This window comes from Typopeltis vanoorti, chromosome 23 (assembly GCF_054136105.1).
Source record: "Typopeltis vanoorti isolate ZY-2024b chromosome 23, IOZ_Tvanoo_1.0, whole genome shotgun sequence".
Classification (NCBI taxonomy): Eukaryota; Metazoa; Arthropoda; class Arachnida; order Uropygi; family Thelyphonidae; genus Typopeltis; species Typopeltis vanoorti.
Genome location: NC_143571.1, coordinates 11420885 through 11443133, shown reverse-complemented (window position 1 = coordinate 11443133; position 22249 = coordinate 11420885). Strand labels below are relative to the sequence as shown.

The 22249-nt window shown below is 35.5% G+C and overlaps 1 protein-coding gene across 1 annotated transcript; it reads left to right on the top strand.

The window, feature by feature from the left end:
* The first annotated feature begins 13506 nt into the window (after nucleotides 1-13506).
* On the top strand, nucleotides 13507-16375 carry LOC150093620 (uncharacterized). Its single transcript, XM_090413112.1, has 2 exons — nucleotides 13507-13693; nucleotides 15650-16375. The coding sequence occupies exons 1-2, from the start codon at nucleotides 13542-13544 to the stop codon at nucleotides 16269-16271; spliced, it is 774 nt and encodes a 257-aa protein (XP_090269238.1). The 5' UTR covers nucleotides 13507-13541; the 3' UTR covers nucleotides 16272-16375.
* The last annotated feature ends 5874 nt before the right edge of the window (nucleotides 16376-22249 follow it).

Here is a 22249-nt window from a genome sequence, read left to right as displayed (position 1 = left end):
ACATTTGTTAGGGCTTCCATAGCAGGGGTGTCAATAACGTCGATCGTGATCTACGGATAGATCGCATAATGCTTTGGGGTCGATTACACATTTATTTTGCCTCAATTTTCAAAATAATCTATAGATGAGTCCGAATACGATAAAGCAAATAAATAATGTTAACCTATTTGTGAAATAATAATCTCTATTATCGTTCTATTTCAAATTTCAGTTTATTAAAAACTTCAAATAAATATTTTTTGTACAATAATTCCAGTTTATAATTCGATTATATTAAATTAAATTTTATTTCAAAAATTTCGATAGAAAAATTACAAATATTAGTTAAAAACATTTAAATTTCCTGCTGTGAGACTTTTGTTGTGGAGTGTACTTGGAAATGAATGCGCCCTCATAGACACGCCCACTTTGGTTTTTTGTTCGCTTTGATGCACTGTACAAACAACACACGTGAGCTCGATGTATAAACGATAGCAGTATTATAAACTCAGTTGTTTGTTTTGTGCTCTGCTACAAGTTTAAAATTTAAAGTTTAAAGTGTTTTAACATAATTTAAAATTGTACCATCATGACTACTGCGAAAAACGCAAAGACATACCACTATCATCAAGAGGGGGAACATGGTTATTTCTTTATTATGATCAAAGACAAATATTGTTGTTTGATTTGCAATGGAAGTGTTTCTCTGCCGAAAAAAGGGAACTTGGAACGACACTTTAAATCGGTGCACAGCAGCTATGAAACAGCGTAAATTACGTATGAAATTAAGTAAATCACGTAGCAGTGATTTACGAAAAGTCAAAATTCAAGAATTGAAGAAACGTTTTTATCATCACAGCAGTTATGTTTCATTAAAATAATATCGAACTCAGAGACAGCAGCAACTGCATCGTTAAGAGTGAGGACAAAGTTTAGGTATTGAAGCCTAGTCAGCTCTCCCTTTCACTTTTTTGTGCAAGTATTTTCCCTAGCGCTACCTATAATGTCTCCTACATGAGATCTGTAGAACTCTTTCTACAGATCCGATGTTTTTCCGTTTGAATTCGGTTCAATATCCAATTTAACTCGATCATAAACAAATTTGGTGAAATTATTTTTAGGTAAAAAATAAGAACTAATATGAACGATGCTAGCAAAGGATTTGTTTTCATGACATTCTGTTTAATAAACAATCATATTTGGATATTTGCCAAAAGGTTGGCAAAAGGGCGCCAATGGTAAAATATTTTATGGATTATGAAAATTGCCATATTTAAACCGCTTAGCTACGAATTTGTAATAAGTTAGTCGTCTACGATTTGGGGTCGGAGTTGAGTGTATGTAGACGGGATATAAAAGTTGTCCAACTGGACCAAGCCGACTGCAGATAAATGTATACGAAAAAGCAAGAAGTTAACTTGCTATATCTATATATTTGTGCATCACCAGCAAACGGGTTGAATTCGTTGTTTTGGTGAATATTGATCTACGAATATTGATATCAGTGAAACCTGAATAGGAGTTACATGTAGTAATCACTATCCTTTACACTGGAATCAACGAAAAGGAGTAGGGTATTTTTTTTTTTTTTTTTTTTGAAAGAATGGAAGAGATAGCGGGATCTACTACTGATTTTAAATTATTTGAATCCAGTTAAGGTAGAAACTAATGAAAGCAATAACAATAATTCTTGTATAGCATTGAGTGTGAGACAATCTTGTGTCAAGTGGAGGCTAACAGGATGAAATATATGGTGGTTGTTGATACGGATCTGGTGGTTCAGTTTCTGAGGACAAACAAATGCATCGTCAAAATATTCTGATGGGTTATCGCCAGTAATTATTATAAGAATGAAGTCATCGTGATAAGTATGAAGGAGAATTCATTGAACAGTTGGAGGCAACTTTCTCAAGAAGCATTTGGAAGAAGGAATTCGAGATCATAGCGTTGGTGACCGTTTAGTCACCAGATGGTGGTAATGATCATGCCGTATGACCTTGGAAGTAGCTAAGCATATGGATGTTCCAATTAGGACAGGTAACATGTTGAACTGAGAAGCTAGAAATTATGACAAACTCAGGAGAATACTATCTTTGGTTGCATAGTATTAATTATTCAATGTTAAGAACAATATCAATGCATGGGATGTTTTGAAAAGATGCTTACATGATGGAGTATCTGAATGTATCACTTCAGTTTGAAGAAAAAACATGATGAGAGCAAAATGGATGCGCAATCTTATTAAGCAAGAGATTCAAAAGATGATGTTGAAGGAATTACGAGTATTGTATGGACAGCGAGGTCGGAGTGCGAAAACAAATTAGCTGTGCAAGCTAAACGCAACCCAAAGAAATTAAACTAGGTTAAGCTGTAAATTCAAGAACTAGTAAACGTGGAAGAATAACTTTAGAGGAAGTAGGTAGTAGTCGAGTATCAGAAGATAATGTGATTGTTCAATTAATGATTGTTCAGATTTACTAAGATTTCTCAACCTGGTATGTGCAACAGGACTACAGTACTCCAGAAGAGATAGAGGTGCATGAGAAGGAGGTTCCAGAACTGTTAGCTAACCTGAATAAGAATTTGACAGTAAGGACAGATATGATATCAGCACGTATGCTAAACGAAGGTTCAGCCTAAACGAAGCTAAACGAAGGAACTGGCTAGGGTTGACGTGTTCGTAAGTTGATCCTCAGTTTAAGAAACGTCCTATAGGAATGGAAAAATGTATAACAGTTACATTGTTCAAGGCTCGTGCACAAACTGAGCTGTCAACTAACGAGCTACTGTACGCCCACAGATGCGAGACTCTTCGACACTTCTGCGCATGTTAGAAGAAGGGGAATCCATTCCGATATTAGGGTAATCAATGCGTTTTGTAGGATGAATGTTTATTATTATACGTCGGAAAATTAGCTTTTCTTTTATGATCATTGTAGTTTTTAAAGTAGTAACTATTTTGCTTGTACAACAGTTGGAAAATGTACGTATAAAACAGGGGATTTCGCGTGTTGGTGACCAATTCGTACATCCTTTATTTTTTCTCCCCTTCAGCATGAATTGACTATTCTTGGCACATTGACAAACCCGGTTCTACGAAGTGTGGGCGTACAATATCTGTATCTCTGGAGTCGCAGTGAACATCTTACAGAAGTTAGTAAGACCTCCCATACAGGAATTGGTTGACGGGCAAGCTATACTTGGAAAAGACAACATAGGAGGTCATGTTTCAGCAACTTGCTCATATTTTAAAATGACACAGCTGTCTAAAAGGGAAATGGATACACTGTAATACTGTTAGACTTTCATAAGGAATTTAATAGGACACCACATAAAAGGCTGTTGCATAAATTGGAGAATATGGGACCGGAATCAAAACTATTGACAAGGGCAGTTGGCTGACAGACAAAGATCAGAAAGAAGTATACGTGAGTGTGAATCTACCAGCTGCCCAAGGAATTAATATCCTAGGTTCCGATAGAATAAAGAAGCTGTTCTTCTTTACATTGAACCTAATCCCGATAACATAATCTTTACAAAGATTATGTTATCGGGATTATGGAAAGTAAATTATGAGAATAGACTGAGAGGATGTGAACTACAGGCGCTTGTAAACAGGAGAAAAAAGGATATATATGATACAGGTCTATCAACCTCTGAAAGGATGTTATAGGATATCGGTTTGTGAAATATTTTTCTATATGAAAGGAGGAGAGAAGACAAGGAGGACATCCGTGGAATTTAAGTTTGTATGCAGTTAAATATCAGGGGAGAGCTAGATATTTCTCTCACAGAGCAGTTTGTGAGTGGAACAGTTTACGTTTTGAAGGAGTGGGTTCATCTGGTGTGAATGAGTTTAAGAGAAGTACGACAGCAAGTTTGGGAGATCTATGTCCTCTTTCAATGAATCCTTGACTCCCTGGTGGTTTCTAACAACAGCAATAATAATAGTTTTGAGCATAATCTCGAAATCCAGTCTTTTGTTTCAAGAGTATTGACGATTATTTTTTACCTATATTTCACCTAAATGCTATGATTTTGCTGTAAATCAGACTTACTGATTTACAGCAAAATCATAGCATTTACAGACGTTGTTACGGTGTGTACTAAGATGAATGGGGACTGTTGTTGTGCAAGCCTAAGTGTAAATTTAAAAATTTATAACTGTAGGATTCCACTGATCTTTCAAATTTTAAATGAAATAAAGATGGTAAAATAAAATTTAATTTTTTTTAAAAAAATTATTATTTATTCAGGCCAGATTAGATAGTATCTTAAAATAATAAACATATATTTTTAAAGGAATGCCAAAGTAAAGTCCTAATCATCACAATAAACGCTAGCAATTTGTTTGAAAATATGTTATATAAAATCTATATCTATATCTATAAAATAAGCAAGTCACAGATATGACGTACTTCTCTTCGTCAATGTTTATATTAACAGAATTATTAAGTTTGTAACATTTTAAGATTACGTTTTAATATTTTAAAATAACAGATAGAGTTAATAGTGACTACAATGCTAAAAGATGATGATCTTTTTTTCTCATTCAGAAAAATGGCTTTCTATTTGTTGTTCCTGCCTTTAAGCTTCGGATGGATGACAATTGTGGAAGTGGATAATCCTGTGATTAACGAGATCCTGACCTATCATTGTTTGTTTCAAAACCGAATAAGAAACTCAAAGATTGGAATGAAGCTTATTAGCTCTTTATATTTAAGTAACTTAATGGTTGCACCTCTTTGGAAACTCGTAGAGCAGAGTATATAAGTTCTTTTCGCTATATACTTTGGTATTAGGTCTAGCTACTCACTGATGAAGCCTCAAAAAAGGCTGAAACCGGTCTGGGTAGTGACCTCCCTCCATAATGTAATAACAGCATACATTTCCTAGGAAATGTGTTTTTACATTATGGAAAATACCTAAGAATAGTGATCGGAACTTCCCCCACCTTTGCAACGAGTTGTCCGGTATAGTACTACGTACTAGAGTCACTTGCATTAGCTCACGCTAGTGTCGCCGATATCTTTCATAGTTTACTATATTCAGCATGAAACTCTCTGATTCCAATCTTTGAGTTTCTTATTCGGCTTTAAAACAATGTGGATTTTATATCCCCTTAATTTAAAAAATTATTATTTTTTAATTTCATTATTTTCATTTTAGTTTAATAAAAAGCAATCCAAATTTTGGAAACAATTTAAAAAAAAAGTGTAAAATTGACAAAGCGAGTGCAGATGCTGTCCAAGTTTCCTATAAGGAATCGAACACCAGTGGAGTGATGAGGCATTTAGAACCTACGCATGAATCACATTTCAAAAGAAACGCCGAGGACAACCTGGAGCCATCGACCAACTCAGAAAGAATTAAATGATCATTCAATTTTACACTTTTATTAAACAGAAATATTAAGTGAAATTGTATCTAACTTGGCTGCGAAATATGAAATCTAAATTCCAATAATTGGCAATAATGATTTTCTACGCGAATCAATTTCAAAGCAGAATTATGTATCGCCAAAGAGCAGTCAAATATTTTTATTTTATTTTTGACTTCTATGAACAAAAAAAAAAAAACCCGAACAAACATCAACAATTAAATAATTAACAGAGGCAAATCACCATTTTAGTCTTAATTTGGATGAGTGGACCAGCATTGGAAATAAAAGATATTTCAGTGTTGCTATTCTATCAGATGACTCAAAAATTGCAAATTTAGGATTAGTTCGCGTATAGCGGAAAGCGTTCGTCAATTGATATTGAAAATATTTTGGGCTTACGAATGCAAGAATTCAAAATAATTTATATATATACGATGATTAGCCCACAATACCCACAATTGCAGCCTATTCGTATCATTCTGCAGGTGCAGCAGCATATCAGTTGCATTCTTGATCACACTGCCAATGTTTGCATTATCATCAAACAGCTGTATCTCCCGTCAAATTCCTTCAAAACTATGTAAGAATTGGATAACAATGAATCATGCAGTGGTTTCTATGGTACACCATTGATTACCTTATATCTTGCAGATTCACATCCTGAGAACCACTTTTTAATATATTAGTCAGTCATTGTCTTATCCCAGCTGATAGTTTATTATCCACTTCCCATATCCTCCAACGTATGCACAACTTTTCATAAGATTATGTCCAACTTTACCATGATTTATCGATTTCCTAGAGTAATTAACTGTGAGCTTATTATAAAACGTGTGCAAGTTGCTCAAACAACAAGACTTTCCTTAATAATGACAAATGCTGAAATTTTGTTAAAATAAAGAATCAAATTCGGTATGGAATTAGATTTTCTGGTTCCGAATGGTAACGAATTTCTAGTTCCATATTTTCCTCCAAAATATAGGATCGATATTTACAATTCAATATAGTTTTGTTTGAAAAGCCGACAGTCGTGGCTTTCTTGGTTTACTTTAGTCGTAGACAATGGTCGATCTACTTATAGAAGACATAAAACTGTTATTTTTAAGGGATTTTTTTTAAATATTACGCTTTTTTTTTAAATGCCAGGTTACACAAGTTATTACGGTGTGAATTTTACTGATATTTCATATTTTAAACTCTTACAAAAATGTGTAAAGCAGCTCCAATTTTCCGTTCAACTACACTGCTGAGAAAGAAGTTAAAGGATATCCCTGTAACTTCTTTCCAGACGTGACTTCTTTCTGATGGGAAAGAAAGTCACGTCTTTGTAGCCGGTCTAAACAGGAGGAATATGATGTTCCCAGGTAAGTGCAACTGTGTCCGGGTGAGATGGCTGGGAGAAGGAAACTGATGGAGTTTAAAACAGGCGTTGTCATAGGATGCCAAGTTGCAGGCCTATCTGTTAAGCAAACTATTGACAGTTTGGGCCATCTCGGGTCAATAATCAGTGATATCAATATAAATTAATATATATACATCTATCCAGTGGCGCACCCAGGAGGGGCCCGGGAATCCTCCCCTAAAAAAAAGAAAAAGGAAAAAAAAAAAAAAAAAAGAAAATTTTCCAAAAATCTTTTCCTACTTAAAATTAATTTTTTATTTATGTTGTTTCGTGTCTTCTATTTCTGTACTACTTATGAATTAGCGGTCACATAAGGTGGGAATACCCTATAGCTCTCGGGAATGACGGCCACGCCAGACCAGAGGAGATCACGGGTTTCATGTATTGGCGATCACTGCAGATGCCCAGTCATAGGTGGTATGCAATGCGTAGCGGCTATTCTCAATTCGTCTACTCAACTCGGCCCCCAAGATTAAATACTGAGTGCGCCACTGGTTTTATCTCTCTAAAATGAGCAAATATCTTAAGAAAATCGGACCTTCTTCACAACACTGCGTAAGCTACGTTCCCTTCTCAGTCGACCAAATCATAACGGTCTCAAATATCACGGCGTTTATCAAATTTTCTGCAATTGTGGCAAACCTTACTTTGGTCAGACGGAAAAATCAATCGAACTCCGTAACGAAGAACACCAAAGAGACATCAACTACTAAAGAACTCGAGCAAGCGCCTTATCCAGCCATGTCCTATTTTCGGCAAATTCGAACGAGGAGGGCCTCCCACATCCAGTAAGTTCAATCTTCACTGTTGTTATGACGAGATAGAAAGAAAAATTTTGAAGTCAAAAGAAATAATCCTAAACCCTGTTCATGTCAATAGTGATTTAAGCTACAACTTATCAGACTGCTACAGCTCTGCTATTCAATACTGGCGTGCGCGAGATCGTGGACGCACGCACGTGCCTAATAATACAGTTGGAGATTGTTCTTCTTTTTAAAGTCATCTAGGCTTTATCCTATACAGTGTTTTTGCTGCGTTTTTAATACGGTTCAGATCCAGTTCCTCTACAGTTCTTTACTGGGATTCTTATATGTTTTTTAGCACCTGAAGAAGTCTATGTTAGATGAAACTAATTGTGCGATTAAAACCTTTTATGTTAATCTCGGTCTTTAGTGATTTAATATTTTTAACATATATATATATAGCACATAATATATAATATATAATACATGATAACAATCTATAATACTGAGATGGAAGCGCAGGGAGTCAACTGCAAATGCTACCCGCAACTGACACGTTGAATACAAAGTTCAGGACATCGACTGGAACACGAATCCGCACACAAGCATTAGAATCGAGGCTCACAACATGGATTTCCATGGTAGGACCAAAATATGCAAGTCAGACATTACCCAGCGCTATCTTCAATGATGCAAAGAGCGTGTACAGTGGGACATGAAAGCCGTGTCACGGAGCGACGAGTAAAGCTACACCCTCTACCGAGCAGATGGACGGGTGTGGGTGTGGCAAATGCCTGGTGAATTTCTCTTACCAGAGTGCGTAACCCCAACAATGCAATACGGAGTTGGCGGTAAGATGATATGGTTCTGTTTTTCCTAGTTTGACCATGGACCTCTGTTTGTAGTGCCACGAACATTGAACTCCGACAGGTACCGAACATTCTGGACAATGCTATGCTTCCTAATTTGTGGAGTTTCTATGGAACTTTCAGCAGGACAATGAACCGTGTCATAAGGCTGCTGCTGTAACTGTGTGGTTTGTGGACATGAATATCACGATACTTGACTGGCCTCCACAGAACAATGATCTCAACTCTATTGAATATCTGTGAAAGGAACTGTAATGTTGGATGAGGTCAAGGGACCACCGCTCCACAACAGTCCAGGACCTCATTGTATGCCTACAGGAAGAATGGTCAAAAATTCCCATTGATACCCTTGTGGAACTTATGCACCATAGGATTGTTGCAGTCACTGCAGTGGAAGGTGGTTCTACATTTTATTAAGGTGGACGCCATGGCTGTTTGTTGCTCACGCTGTGGTGCCTTTGACTTCTCTCTAAGCAGTGTATATTCATGGCTACAATGGGACATCATGTCAATTTAGTGGAATTCGAGAAACTTCGGAATTTTGGAAACGTGTAAATGAATTTGCGTGCGCGATCTAAACTTGCTTACTTTTAATGAAAATCTTTGACAAAGAAGTTAGAAATCAGATTAATAATTCCGCTGCGACTGGATTTATTTTAATGAAGTTTTGTAGTTACGAAGTTTATTAAAATTTGTCAATTTTGATTTCAATCGGACATTTTTGTTGTGAAAAAAAGTAGCTGGACTCTTATTTTCCACAAACAAATCAATCGACACAATGAAGAAGCAGATACTTTTATAGAGATGATGTTTTAAAACAGAACAAGATCACAATTAAAAGATTGATCTTCATCTACTCATGTTATCTGTATCTTGCGTATGGTTACTGGAAATTTTAACGCACTATTTTTCAAGTAAATTACGCTTTCGCCGAATTATTTATAGGGGAAAAAAAAGCCGCTATATGAAGCCAACTATCTAACCTTCACTGCCAAGGGTTTGTCGAAACCAAAATTCGATTAAAAGAAAAAGAAAAAACACTAGAGTATCAATACAATCAATGATTTCAATTGGTACCCTGGGAAAAGAGTACCGTAGACAACTATCAGCCTCTCATGGACACTAATCCTAACACGATATATTATTGTTTGAAATATTTTGTGCTCTATCGATTTTCTTTATTAGCTAAAGATGGAAATTGACTGTTCCCCTAAGGTCTACAAAATTTACTTACAGCTATACGCCCTCTCCTACCATTTATATGCATAAAGGAAGCTTCTAGTATACATTTCTCCAGTTACATACTTCCAGGATTCAGTAAAACTTCTCCAACTAATTTATCTGATCATCCAAGGCGAGATTTACTTACATTCACAGTTTTAAGTGTGTTTCTTCTACACGTTAAAAATCAATCAAAGCTAAAGTTCGTTTTAACAGAGAGATTACTCATTACACTATAATCGTAATTATTCTTGATTATTTATTTATTTATTTTGGATTCTTTAAAGTTAATCATCAGGTAATGTGAACTACTCTACTTTTTAAAAAAATTAAATATAAAATTTGAAGAACAAAATTCGTTGATTTCAAGGCATAAGGTACCAATCAGTATTTCTATTATTTAAGATACAGTACGAAAATATCCAAGAATCAACACATGCTGGAATTCACATAGATGCCCCGTGCCACTTCGCGCCAGGTCGATGGGATGCGGCTGACATTCCATTGGATCGCTTGATAGTTCCGGCCGTCGTAGTGGATATTTCAGAAAAGGCTAGCAAGAACAGTGACTCCGCTCTCGAAGTGGAAGATCTTCAAAAGTGGGGAGCAAAATACGGTCGAATTCCTTACGGTTCGGTTTTGATGCTTCGCACAGGATGGGGAGAGATATGGTCTGATAGAGATGCTTACTTTGGAATCAGAAATGGCGATGTCTTCGACCTTCATTTTCCTGGTGTATCTGTAGACGCTGCACAGTGGCTTGTGGACAAGAGAGTCATATATGGGATTGGAAGTGACGCAGGATCAAGAAAATGAGGTCAATCGAACACTTTCCCAGCTCACCGGATAGTGGAAGATAAAAACATATACAGTCTTGAATGTGTTGCTAACATGGATCGACTTCCAGTAACCGGAGCAACTCTTTTCATCAGTCCAACGAAAATAGCAAAGACTAGTGCGCTCCATGTCGTATTTTCGCTATTTGAAAAAGGCTGTTGGTGTATTTGTTTCCAAGTATTTATTAAGCATTTAATAAAGTTATAAAGTTATAAAGGACACATGTAATAAGGTGATTGAAATTTCAAGAAATTTCAGCAACGGATGGAATGGTAAAAAAAATTGTCGGAAATACCTTAGTATCCGAAAAATCTATGGCTGTTTGAAAACTTGCATTTGAAATAAATACAGTTATTGTGCGTACTCAAATATTTGTATTCTTAATTATTTTAATATTAATTTTATTATTCGCCACTGCCGTTTGTTTTTCCTACCGTTGCGTACTGGACAAAAGGGTTGACTAAATAGTTACTTGCTTTTTATTATTTATATATATATATATAATATATTATATCTTATATAATATCTAATGTAATATCTAATATATTTATATAAAATATATAAAATTCTTTAATTGGCTCTTGCAATTGACTCCTGCACTCAAGCAAAGACATGTGATACATTCACATGTCTTTGAATTATTAATGTAATTAGGCCCACTTTATGATCTGCACATGCATTTGGAGTGACGAGTTCCATCCATCAGTCGCTTTAACAGGAACTAAGCGTTCATAGCCTTCGAAGTACTCTCGGACTTCTCAACCTAATACGATATGCCTCCAAGTATTCTTGTCTGTAAATTGGGGGGTTCTATTGGGCGGTTTGTCTGTTTTGAGGGACGAAAAATTCTAGTTTTCGGGAGAAAAAGCCCTCTGCCTCCGTATGAGACCGAACTGACGTTTAGTCAAAAGAGACCAGATAAAGGTTCCTCACGTCACTGACGGGAATCGAACCCAGGTCTTTCCGACCAAAGGGCTTCGTCTATACTGACTGAGCCACTGAAGCTCGGAGTGACGAGTTATCTTCTTAATTTACTGTGATTAAGTTTCTTGCACTAATGCAACTTATTCGTATATTCTAAGTATGTTATTTGATTCGGTTTGGAGTTCTCTGAATGTTTTAGGATTTGCTTCCCTCTCTTTTCCCTATATATATATATATATATATATATATACAGAGAAAATTCTTGTTATTCGCAACAAAACGTAACATATTCTCAAATTAACCAGAATTTGGGTTTCCGTTTGCACTAATCTTAGCATTCAGTAAAAAGGTTTCTTGAGAAAAGTTGATGCTGTATAGATTGAATTGGGTAATCAGTTGGCTCTCACTAGTTTTGTGATGATCCGTAGACGATGTTTTTTTTTTTTTCGGGCCGCATCCCGAACAATAAATACAGACATATATTATATACGTTGGAACAAAGCAGTGCAAGAACGCTTCTTTCACACATCTAATATTTGAAAATCAGGTGGGTATATAGTGATGTAAGAACACTAAATAACATTACCAACATCGATATTATCGATTAGTGATAGAATTAAAATATCTAATACGCATTCGATTCAAATTGTTGTTTTATTTTTTCACTCGTGAAAATCAAAGCCCACAGGCGGGCCGCATCCGGCTCGAGGACCGTGTTTTGGACAGCCCTGGTTTACCTGATTAAAAAAAAAAAAAAAAAAATTGAGATTGAGAAAGTGAATTGTTACACCTTGTTCTTTCGCTTCCTATGGACCTAGTGGATTAAGGTGTCAATTCTAGACAGCTACTCTTCCATGGCTCTTAGTACTGGCAAGCAGTTCTTCATTATTGTTAGTTCGGTTGCCTTTTTACACTGCTTAATTTAGTTTCCTTTTGCGATAAATATTATTCTACACTTATATTCATTCTCCAGTCGACTGAGATTTCTTAACATTGATCAATTTGATGGATACATGGCTGTCTCTAGTGTACTTGTTTAAAAAATTAACTGGTTCCACATTAATCAGCAGTACCTGCTGTCGCCATTATTAGTATTTTCAACTTAATAATATTGTAGATGTATAATGTCTGCTGTTTAATAACCAGAGAGGAATGCCGTTTAGATTTTTTTAAAACATAAACATTGTATTCACTAAAGACTAAACAAATAATAAATAACCACACACACACACACACACACACACACACACACACACACACACACACACACACACACACACACACACACACACACACACACACACACACACACACACACACACACACACACACACACACACACACACACACACACACAAAGAGAGAGAGGGAACGCACGTTTTATAAATAATCCTTCTAATCGAACGTACTTCTCAATATGTCAAGGTTAATTGCTTTTTCTCTACGGGTTCGTTTTCAAAGTGGTTTAACAGGAAATTAGTTCTAAGAACTAGACTGGATTGTTTATCATCATTTAAAAGGAAACATTGAAGACGATACACCTGATTGAAGATACTGTCTGGATAGCGCCAATCAATTTACTGTAAGTGCTTCGTTTACTTATTTTCAAGTTAGTTATTTAAATCCTAGCAAATTTGCGTATATGAAAACTAACAGTTCAGGTATGAAAGTTATTTGGCCTTACGCAAAATGGAAGATGAGATGAGAAGAGCAAAATTGTGTATTCGGAGGTGCTGGGAAAACAAACGCGAAACAGCATTTTTCCTCGTGAGATTAAGTCGCGTATATATCACTTATTGATAGCTTTTCTAAAAATATTGTTTTGAAATTTCAGAAATTTCTTTAAAATATTTGTTATTCAATCCAAATTGGACAGTATTTTAAATAATAAAAAAAATATTATTTTAAATTAATGTTAAAAAAAAAAAGGTTTTATCAGTTCATATGCTAGCAATTTGTTTCTTCTCATTGCAAACAAAATCATAGATAAATTAACGAAGTCGCATATTCAAATACTTTTTACATGCATGTTGTTTAATTATTAAATTTGTAATATTTTAAAATAATAGTGAGAGTTAATTCAAAACATAATGACCACTCCTAGGGCATTAAAAACAATGACTTCTTTGTCATGCAGAAAAATGACTTTCTATTCGTTCTTCCTCTTCTTGAGCTTCGCGTGGATGACAACTTTGGTTGCGGGCAATCTTCTGAACAGCGAGGTCCTCGATATGAGCTACACCTTTGATGAAAATACCCCAACTTGGCCATGGCCGGACATATTGCCATTCAATATGACTGTGGTATCAAATGGAACCAGTAGTGGTGGATTTTGGTAAGTAATTCATTTCCTTTTCGTCAGTCTCCAAATAACGGAGATATTACTCGAATTCTATCATTGTGGTTTGGGCGATGAAAGTTTAATTTGCTTAAAAAAAATTGTGAAAACTCGCAGAACTGACATAATGTGTGTGTGTGTGTGTGTGTGTGTGTGTGTGTGTGTGTGTGTGTGTGTGTGTGTGTGTGTGTGTGTGTGTGTGTGTGTGTGTGTGTGTTAGGATAACCAAGTTATTTTATTTAAACTTGGTTATTTTAACTCCTAATCCCAAGTATGCAAACAATTAAGTTTGCGCCTGAAACAAAGTTCAAGTCTAAAGATGGTACAACACCAGGGCAACTCATTGTAAAGGTGGGTAAAGCTCTGATCACTATTCTTAGTATTTTTCCATAATGTAAAGCATATCTCACTAGAAGATGTATACTGCAATGCATTATGGATGGGGTCACTACCCAGACCGGTTTCAACCTTTTTTGAGGTCTCCTCAGTGAGTAGCTAGACCCTAAATACCAAGGTTATAATAATACGGAGCCTTATCAACTTTACCTATAGAAGTTGCAACAAGGTGTTTTTATTTTTAATAAAAATCTCTGGAGGAGATATATCCCTGGTGTTGTATCATCTTTAGACTTGAACTTTGTTTCAGGCGCAAACTTAATTGTTTGCATTCTTGGGATTAGGAGTTAAAATAATCAAGTTTATATATATAAAAAAACTTGTTTATCCTAATATACAATATCCCCAAGGTAAAAAATTTATTACACACACATATAATTAATTTATATGTGTGTGTAATAAACACACTTCTCTTCATTTAAAAGTTTGGACCCTTCTTCATTCATATACAAGATGTCAGAAAGGATGGATAGCTGGAACCCACCTGAATCATGGAAGAGAATAACTTGTATCATGATGATTCGTGCCCGCCATCAAAATAAGGATATTACGACTGCTGCCCAATGCTCCCTGAATACAGTAAAAACAATCAGGCATGAACTAGAGACTTGCAATGGTGACTACGAGGATGTAGCAAGAAGAAAGATCCCTAGCAGACGATCTGATTGCGTTCGTACAGCAGAATTCCTCGCAAATCTGCAGAACAGGTGTTGAAGAACCCTGGCATTGGAATTCGGGCTTTGTTCGTGGAGTTGCTAACTGTAGTCAAGCCCTGGATAACAAGGGTAGCCAATGGTAGGCCGTATGTATGGCAGCAGGATTCGGCCCCTTGCCACACCTCTGGGAAAAGTCAAAAATGGTTGTCTGAAAATTTCTACGACTTCACCAGTCCAAATGTTTGGCCTCCAAACTCCCCAGACCTTAACCCCATGGATTATTTTGTATGGGGCGCAGTTGAAAAAGACACCAATCGCACTTCCAGTAATACAAAAGCCCAGTTAATGGATAAAATTAAAACAGTTTTTGCGGCCCTTCCCAGGGAGACTGTAGCATCAGCTTGTTCGAGGTTCCGAAGCAGAATTGAAGCTGTGATCGATGCTAATGGTGGTTATTTTGAGTAAATCTTGTTGATAGTATTGTAATTAACTCTGCCTGTAATGTTTTTTTGTCAATTCATTAAATTTAATAGATACAAAGAAGATTTTCTTTTTCCTTACGAAACTGTCAAATTTATCCCGAACACCCTGTACTTTTAACCTTAGGTATTACTTCCAAAATTCAGTAAAAGCTCAGTACTTAATTTAGGTGATTATCCAAGGTAAATAAGATTTCAAGGTCTGTGTTTTGTATTCATTTAGAATGAATCTAAACTAAAGTTGGTTCGGAACAGTGAAATTACTCATTTTACTAGAAGAATGATTTTTATCTTGTTTTTAAGCAGCATGAAAGGTAAAATACATACACTACTTTTTTTAAATTTAAACATAAATTTAAAGAACAAACTTTGTTGATTCACTTTGATGGTATATCTTAATAGTCGGCATTTCTATTATTCAGGATACAGTACGAAAATATTCAAGAATCAACTCATGCTGGAACTCACATAGATGCTCCATGTCACTTCGCGCCAGGTCGATGGGCTGTGGCTGATATTCCATTGAATCGTTTGATAGTTCCGGCCTTCGTAGTCGATATTTCCGAAAAGGCCAGCAAAAACAGTGACTCTGCTCTCGAAGTGGAAGATCTTCAAAAGTGGGAAGCAAAATACGGTCGAATTCCTTCCGGTTCGGTTTTGATGCTTCGCACAGGATGGGAAAAGAAATGGTCTGATAGAGATGCTTACTTTGGAATCAGAAATGGCGATGTCTTCGACCTTCATTTTCCTGGTGTATCTGCAGAGGCTGCTCAGTGGCTTGTGGACAACAGAGTCATATATGGGATTGGAACCGACGCAGGATCAATAGAACGAGGTCAATTGAAGACTTTCCCAGCTCACCAGATAGTGGAAGATAAAAACATATACAGTCTTGAATGCGTTGCTAACATGGATCGACTTCCAGTAACCGGAGCAACTCTCTACATCAGTCCAATGAAAATAGCAAAGGCTAGCGCGGCTCCTTGTCGTATTCTCGCGTTTTGGAAAAAGCCATTGGCGTATTTCTTTCCAAGTATTTATTAAGCACTTGGCTTATGATTAACATATGCCATTAGGTTCGGTTATAATGTAAAGGCATTTGTACATCATAAAGATTGGTAGAAAACAGTCAGAAATACGATAGTATAGGGGAAACAATCCATGCCTGATTGAAAACTGATTTAAGGGCTTTATGCTTTTTAAACAGCATTATTCGAAATTCATTAATTATGTGTTGGTATCGCGATTACATGGATTTATTTTTAAAATAAATTATCGCTTTTTTATATAAAATAAAAATAAATTCAGTTTAGAGAAACTTGCTTTTATTTCGACTTCAAACGTTTTCTGACATCTTACTTAGTTGTCCTTACAAAAATAACGATTCTTTCTTTTGTAAAATTTGATTTTATTATTGTAGTTTATGTCTATGTATAATGTTCCTAAAGAGAAAATTAAAAATTTGCACGTTTATTTAGTGATTCTGTGTTAACGCTTTATCTTAGATATTAAAAAAATAGGTGCAATTGTATTAAGAAAAAAAAAGCTTATTAGACTAATCTTCTCTTGTGCGTCCCAAGAAATGAAATTTCTTGGGATACACAAGATGAATGGTATTGTCTTAGAATCAAAAAGGAACTTGTGCGATTACTTTTATACGTCAGTTTCTATACGGAGGTAATTCTAGGACTGAGCAGGCGGATGACTTTATTGAAATTTGGTATTTTGTATGGAATCAGAAGAAAAATTTGCAGAACGATTTCAATTTTTGTTTCAGTTGAATCGCTGGCACATGAAATTTCAAGTAAGTTCAAAATTTAGGATACACCCAAGAAGACGTCCATTATGCTTCATGTCTGGTCAATCGAATCATTTTTAATTGATTGAATTTGGCAAAACAATCCAAATCAAGCCGGTGTAGATATTAATATATCTACACCGGCTTGATTTGGACTAATAAAGTTTGGTGTTTAGGAATACTAAATGGAGCCGAAAACAGGAGTCTACACGGAAAGATAAACTTTCATTATAATGGAAAAAAAAATCATTCTAACAGGAGACTTTAGTATCCACTTTGGACGAGATTTTTCTGATCTCTTTCTAGTGCAAAATTGGATTGAATTTTGTGTCTTTGAGATGGTAGGGTGGCATTGACCAAGATCATCAGAATATGCAAGAATTAAAGGAAAGTAGAAGTCAAGATATTGGAATTTTGTGTGAATAAACGTGCAGCGGAACTATCCGAGTTCAAAAGAAGTGAACAGTTTCAAAATCAGGTTTGGATGTCTTGATGATTTAGTTTCAGCTGTTTAGGACTTTGGTGCAAGCAGAAACGGAAATGGACATTTCGAAGAAAGCTCGTTGTGATTTGTCCAATTCTTTTGATGCCTTGGCACATTTCATGTAGAACACCAAGGATTATAACGGACAAGACGTTGTTTCGAATCCTATCTAAAGGCTCAAAGAATATTTATAAAGACTTTTCTAATGAAGGTGATTAGCCAGTATGGTCTGATGCTCCAAATAAGGTTCGAGAATTTAAACTGGAATGGGGAATAAATGTCATCATCATCATACGTATCAAGGATTTAGGCCTAGTATGGCCTGTTCTGGCCTTATAAGTCATCGTTGAATCGTTTAAGAGGACGTCCTGGTTTTCTTTTTCCTAATGGCTTGTACTTTAAGGCTTGTTTTGGTAATCTTTCTGTTTTCATTCTTTGAACGTGTTCCATCCATCTATGTTTATATTTTTTAATTATTTCAATTACTGGTTCTTGGTTTAATTCTTTCATAATATCTTCGTTTCTTTTGTGATCAAATAGGGTATACTTTGCAGTTTTTCTCATAAACTTCATTTCTGCTGTTGTTGATCTTTGTTTGTCTTTTTGTTTTATTGTCCAGATTTCGCTTCCAAACATTAAGACCGGTAGGGCTAATGTACTGTATACTTTTAGCCTGGTTTGTTTTTGAACTAGGTTTGGTTTAAATATAGAGTTAATTACTCCTGTTATTTTTAAATATTTTGCAATTTTTATGTTTATATCTTTTTCATTTTCATAAGTGATCGTACATCCTAGGTAGTTAAATGAATTCACCTGTTCTAAGATCTTGTTATCTATTACTATTTTAGTTCTTGCGGGATCTTGTCCTTTAAAGGCCATAGTTTTTGATTTTTCCGTTGATATTATCATACCATAATCTTTGGATATCTCATTTAGATTTAAAATAGCTTTCTGTAAGTTATCTTCAGAATTTGTAATTATTATTTGGTCGTCTGCAAAGAGGAGAGTGTTTAAGCTAACTGTAGGTGAAAGTTTAATTCCTTGCTGTAAATGTTTACTCCATTTTATTATTATTTCATTTAAGTAGATATTAAAAAGAGTTGCTGAGAGGGGACATCCCTGTCGGACCCCTTGGTTTATCTCTCTTGTATATGATAACTCATGATTTAATCTTATTTGTATTTGATTATTTTCATATATACTTTTGACAGCTTTTAGGATATTATTTGGTATTTGTCTTTCATTTAATATGTTAAATAATATGTTTCTTTTAACTTTGTCGAATGCTTTTTCAAAGTCAATAAATGCAATATGTGTTTCTAAATTATATTCTCTTCTTTTCTCTATTATTAATTTTAGGCAGAAAGCTGGGTCTTTACATGATCGTCCTTTTCTAAATCCATTTTGTACCTCTAGAATAAAGTTTTCGGAATATTTCATTAGTTTGTTATTTAAGATTCTGCTGTATATTTTGTAACATGAATTTAGTATACTGATACCTCTATAGTTTTTAGGGTCATCTCTATTACCTTTCTTAAAGATAGGAATCACAATTGCTTTTTTCCATTCTATTGTATGGATACTAGTTGAGTAAATTTTATTTAAAAATAATAAGAGTCTTCCTTTGAATCTTGTTCCTGCGTATTTATATAGTTCTGAACCTAGCTTATCTTCTCCAGGTGATTTTCCGTTTCTTGTTTCTTTCAAGCTGATTTCTAATTCTTCTTCAGTTATTTCCTTTTCATTTTCGTTAATTGTTTGCTTGTTGTCTTTTTTAAGATATTTGTCTGTCCATAGTTCTGTGTAGTAATTTAGAAATTCTTCTAATTTCAATTCAGTGTTTAATTTTATGTTTTCTTTGGTATCTGCATTTAGTTGTTTCAAAATCTTATATACATTGGGTCTTATTTTATATAAATCATGTTCTAAATTAGAAACAAATTTATTCCATGATTCTCTATGTCTTTTTCTGACTTCTCTTTTAGCTATGGCTCTTATTCTTAATAAATGTTTTCATACGAATAAAACTTGGTTCGTTATTATGTGTCACATAATCTTGTGGTAATGGATGCTTAAAAGTTGTTTCTTGGACAAGAACAACCATTTGTTCTCTTCCACATGCAATTATGACTAAAACATGTAAAAACAAGTCTTGGTCCTGCTTTCTTAGTAATTAATTTTTCAGTGTCTTACTGCCTTCTCTCTCTCTCTCTCTCTCTCTCCCTCTCTCTGAAGATGTTATAATAACAAGCGGCAAAATACGAGTAAACGAATTCTACTTTTGCAGCGTACAAACTAGACTTATTATTATTCCTGTTTTAATACGTCTGAGATGTATATTCCATTAAGAAGTTTTTAATCATTATTTTATAATTTATAAATAACTTCTCTCAAACCAAGCGTATGTGCAGACCGTAAATATACAATATACAGAAATTCTGAAAAAAAATGTGTAGAGTATGTACGAGTGGGAATGGATGACTTGCAGAGGTATCCTTCGATGTCCTTATACAATCCATACGCTTGGAAATCGGGAAATTTGGCCTCCTGCTACAAAGAAACGCGGAACCTTTATAAACGCTTTCCAGATAAATTTGCGTTAGCTGGACTATTACGGAGGTGGTAAGGTTTTCTTCCTAGAAATTTGAATTTTTTTCCCTTCCCTAAAACAGGCAAACCAGAGGATAGTAGATGTAATTAAAGTTAGAAATGCATACAGGCAGTATAGATTTAATTGCTTTGATTGCAATTCTGACCAACAAAACCATATCAAAACTACACTAGTTGGAAAGAAGTCAACGGACACCATAGTCCGAGAAACAGACAGCCATTGCGTCTACCTTAATAAGATATAGGACCTGCTTTCGATGCGATGATTGCCGCAATCCTAAGGCATACTTTCCACAAAAGTACGATAGCGATGAATAGGAATTTTGGAACCATTCTTCCTATAGCCATGTAATGCGGTACAGGACTGCTGTGAAGCGGGCGTCACCTTGATCTCATCTAATGCTTCTGTACATCCCACAGATGTTCAATAAGGTTGAGATTAGGGGACTGTGGAAGTCAGTTAAGTGTGGTGACGTTCGTGTCCAAAACCACACACTTACAGCAGCAGCAGCAGCAGCTTTATGACAAGGTTCATTGTCTGGCTGAAATAGACAATAGTTATTTCCGTGGAAACGCCACAAAGTAAGAAGCATTGTGTCTAGAATGATCATCTGACTAACAGATGACACTACAAACAGAGGTCCGAGGCCAAACCCAGGAAAAACAGGACTATATCATCACACGGGCCCCTGCGAATATCACAGCTGGGATTGCACACTCTGGTAAGAGTCGATCATCAGGCATCTGCCACTCCCACAGCCACACACGTCCAACTCGGTAGAGGGCGTAGCTTGATTCATCGTTCCATAACAAAGCTTTCTAAGCTTCCATATCCCACCGTACCTTCCATCTCAGTATACTATCACTGATTCTTGATCTGACACGGCCCAATTTGTCGAACAGATAGGCCTGCAACATGGCGTCCAATCGCAACGCCTCTTTTAAACTCCGACAGTTACCTTCTCGCAGCCATTTCATTCGGATATAGTTGCAATGACTTTGGAGCAGAATATTCCTCCAATTTATACTGGCTATAAACACGTGATTCGTTACTTGGCACCTTGCCCATGAAGGTATTCGTTGTCTTCTTTTCAAGTAGTGTACACAAAAAAATAAATAAACTTACTAAAATAAATAAATAAATGTGTAATCATGATTATCAGTAGTTCTAAGAAGCAATTAAATGCCCACAACACTCAAAGTGTTCTTACATTTATTATCCATCACTATAGGATAAGGTGTGACCTCTATGAATATAAGTTTTCTTTGTATGGATGTATGTGTATCAAATGCGTGTGTTCTTCTGACTGGTTTGAGGTTTTAGAAGCCCTGCCACCCCCTATATGAGACCGACTAACTCACCTTCAGTTGTAAAAGTTCTTATAAGGGTTCTTCGTGTCGTAGACAGAATTTGAACCAAGATCTTTCCAACCAAAAATACTGAACTATGAAGGCGTTCAAATAAACATGTACTTTTAGAAAATAAAGTGTTGTGGAGCAAGCTGTTTGTGAAGAAATAGTTACTTAGTTTGTTACAGAGTATTTATTTTGAAAACACCATACGATTTTAAGGGTCTGGATAACGTTAAGGAAAGAAGTTGTCAGGTTATCTGGCCCTGACTTGACTATTTAAAGTACATGAAATGAACATATCACCATTTCAACATAAACAAACAAACAAAAAAACCTAAAAACATGAAAAAAAAAACAATACTAGAAAGGAGAGCAATAAGCAGCAAACAGCAGTTTGCTTCTTGTTGCTCTCCTTTCTGATATTGATTTACAGATTTGGTGTTTTTGGATTCGTTTGACGTGAGTTGTTTTCTTTTCTTAGATTAATTTTGTGTTGAGAAACCAGTGAATTTTATTGGACCCACATCTGAATAATCCCAAATGTATCTGCTCCCCTTTATACCCACCATGGCAAATTTGGCATTCTACGTAATTTGGAAGAAATAACAACTGATATTTTCACATCAAGGGAAATCCTACATTGCACATTTTAATAAATTGGATGTCAAGTTTACTGGAAATCAAGAAATACTACCAGTGGCGTCTTTCTCAATGACTGTATTCGAGTTAACAGTCATCACTGTAGCAGAAGAATATACAGCATGCAATATAACTTAT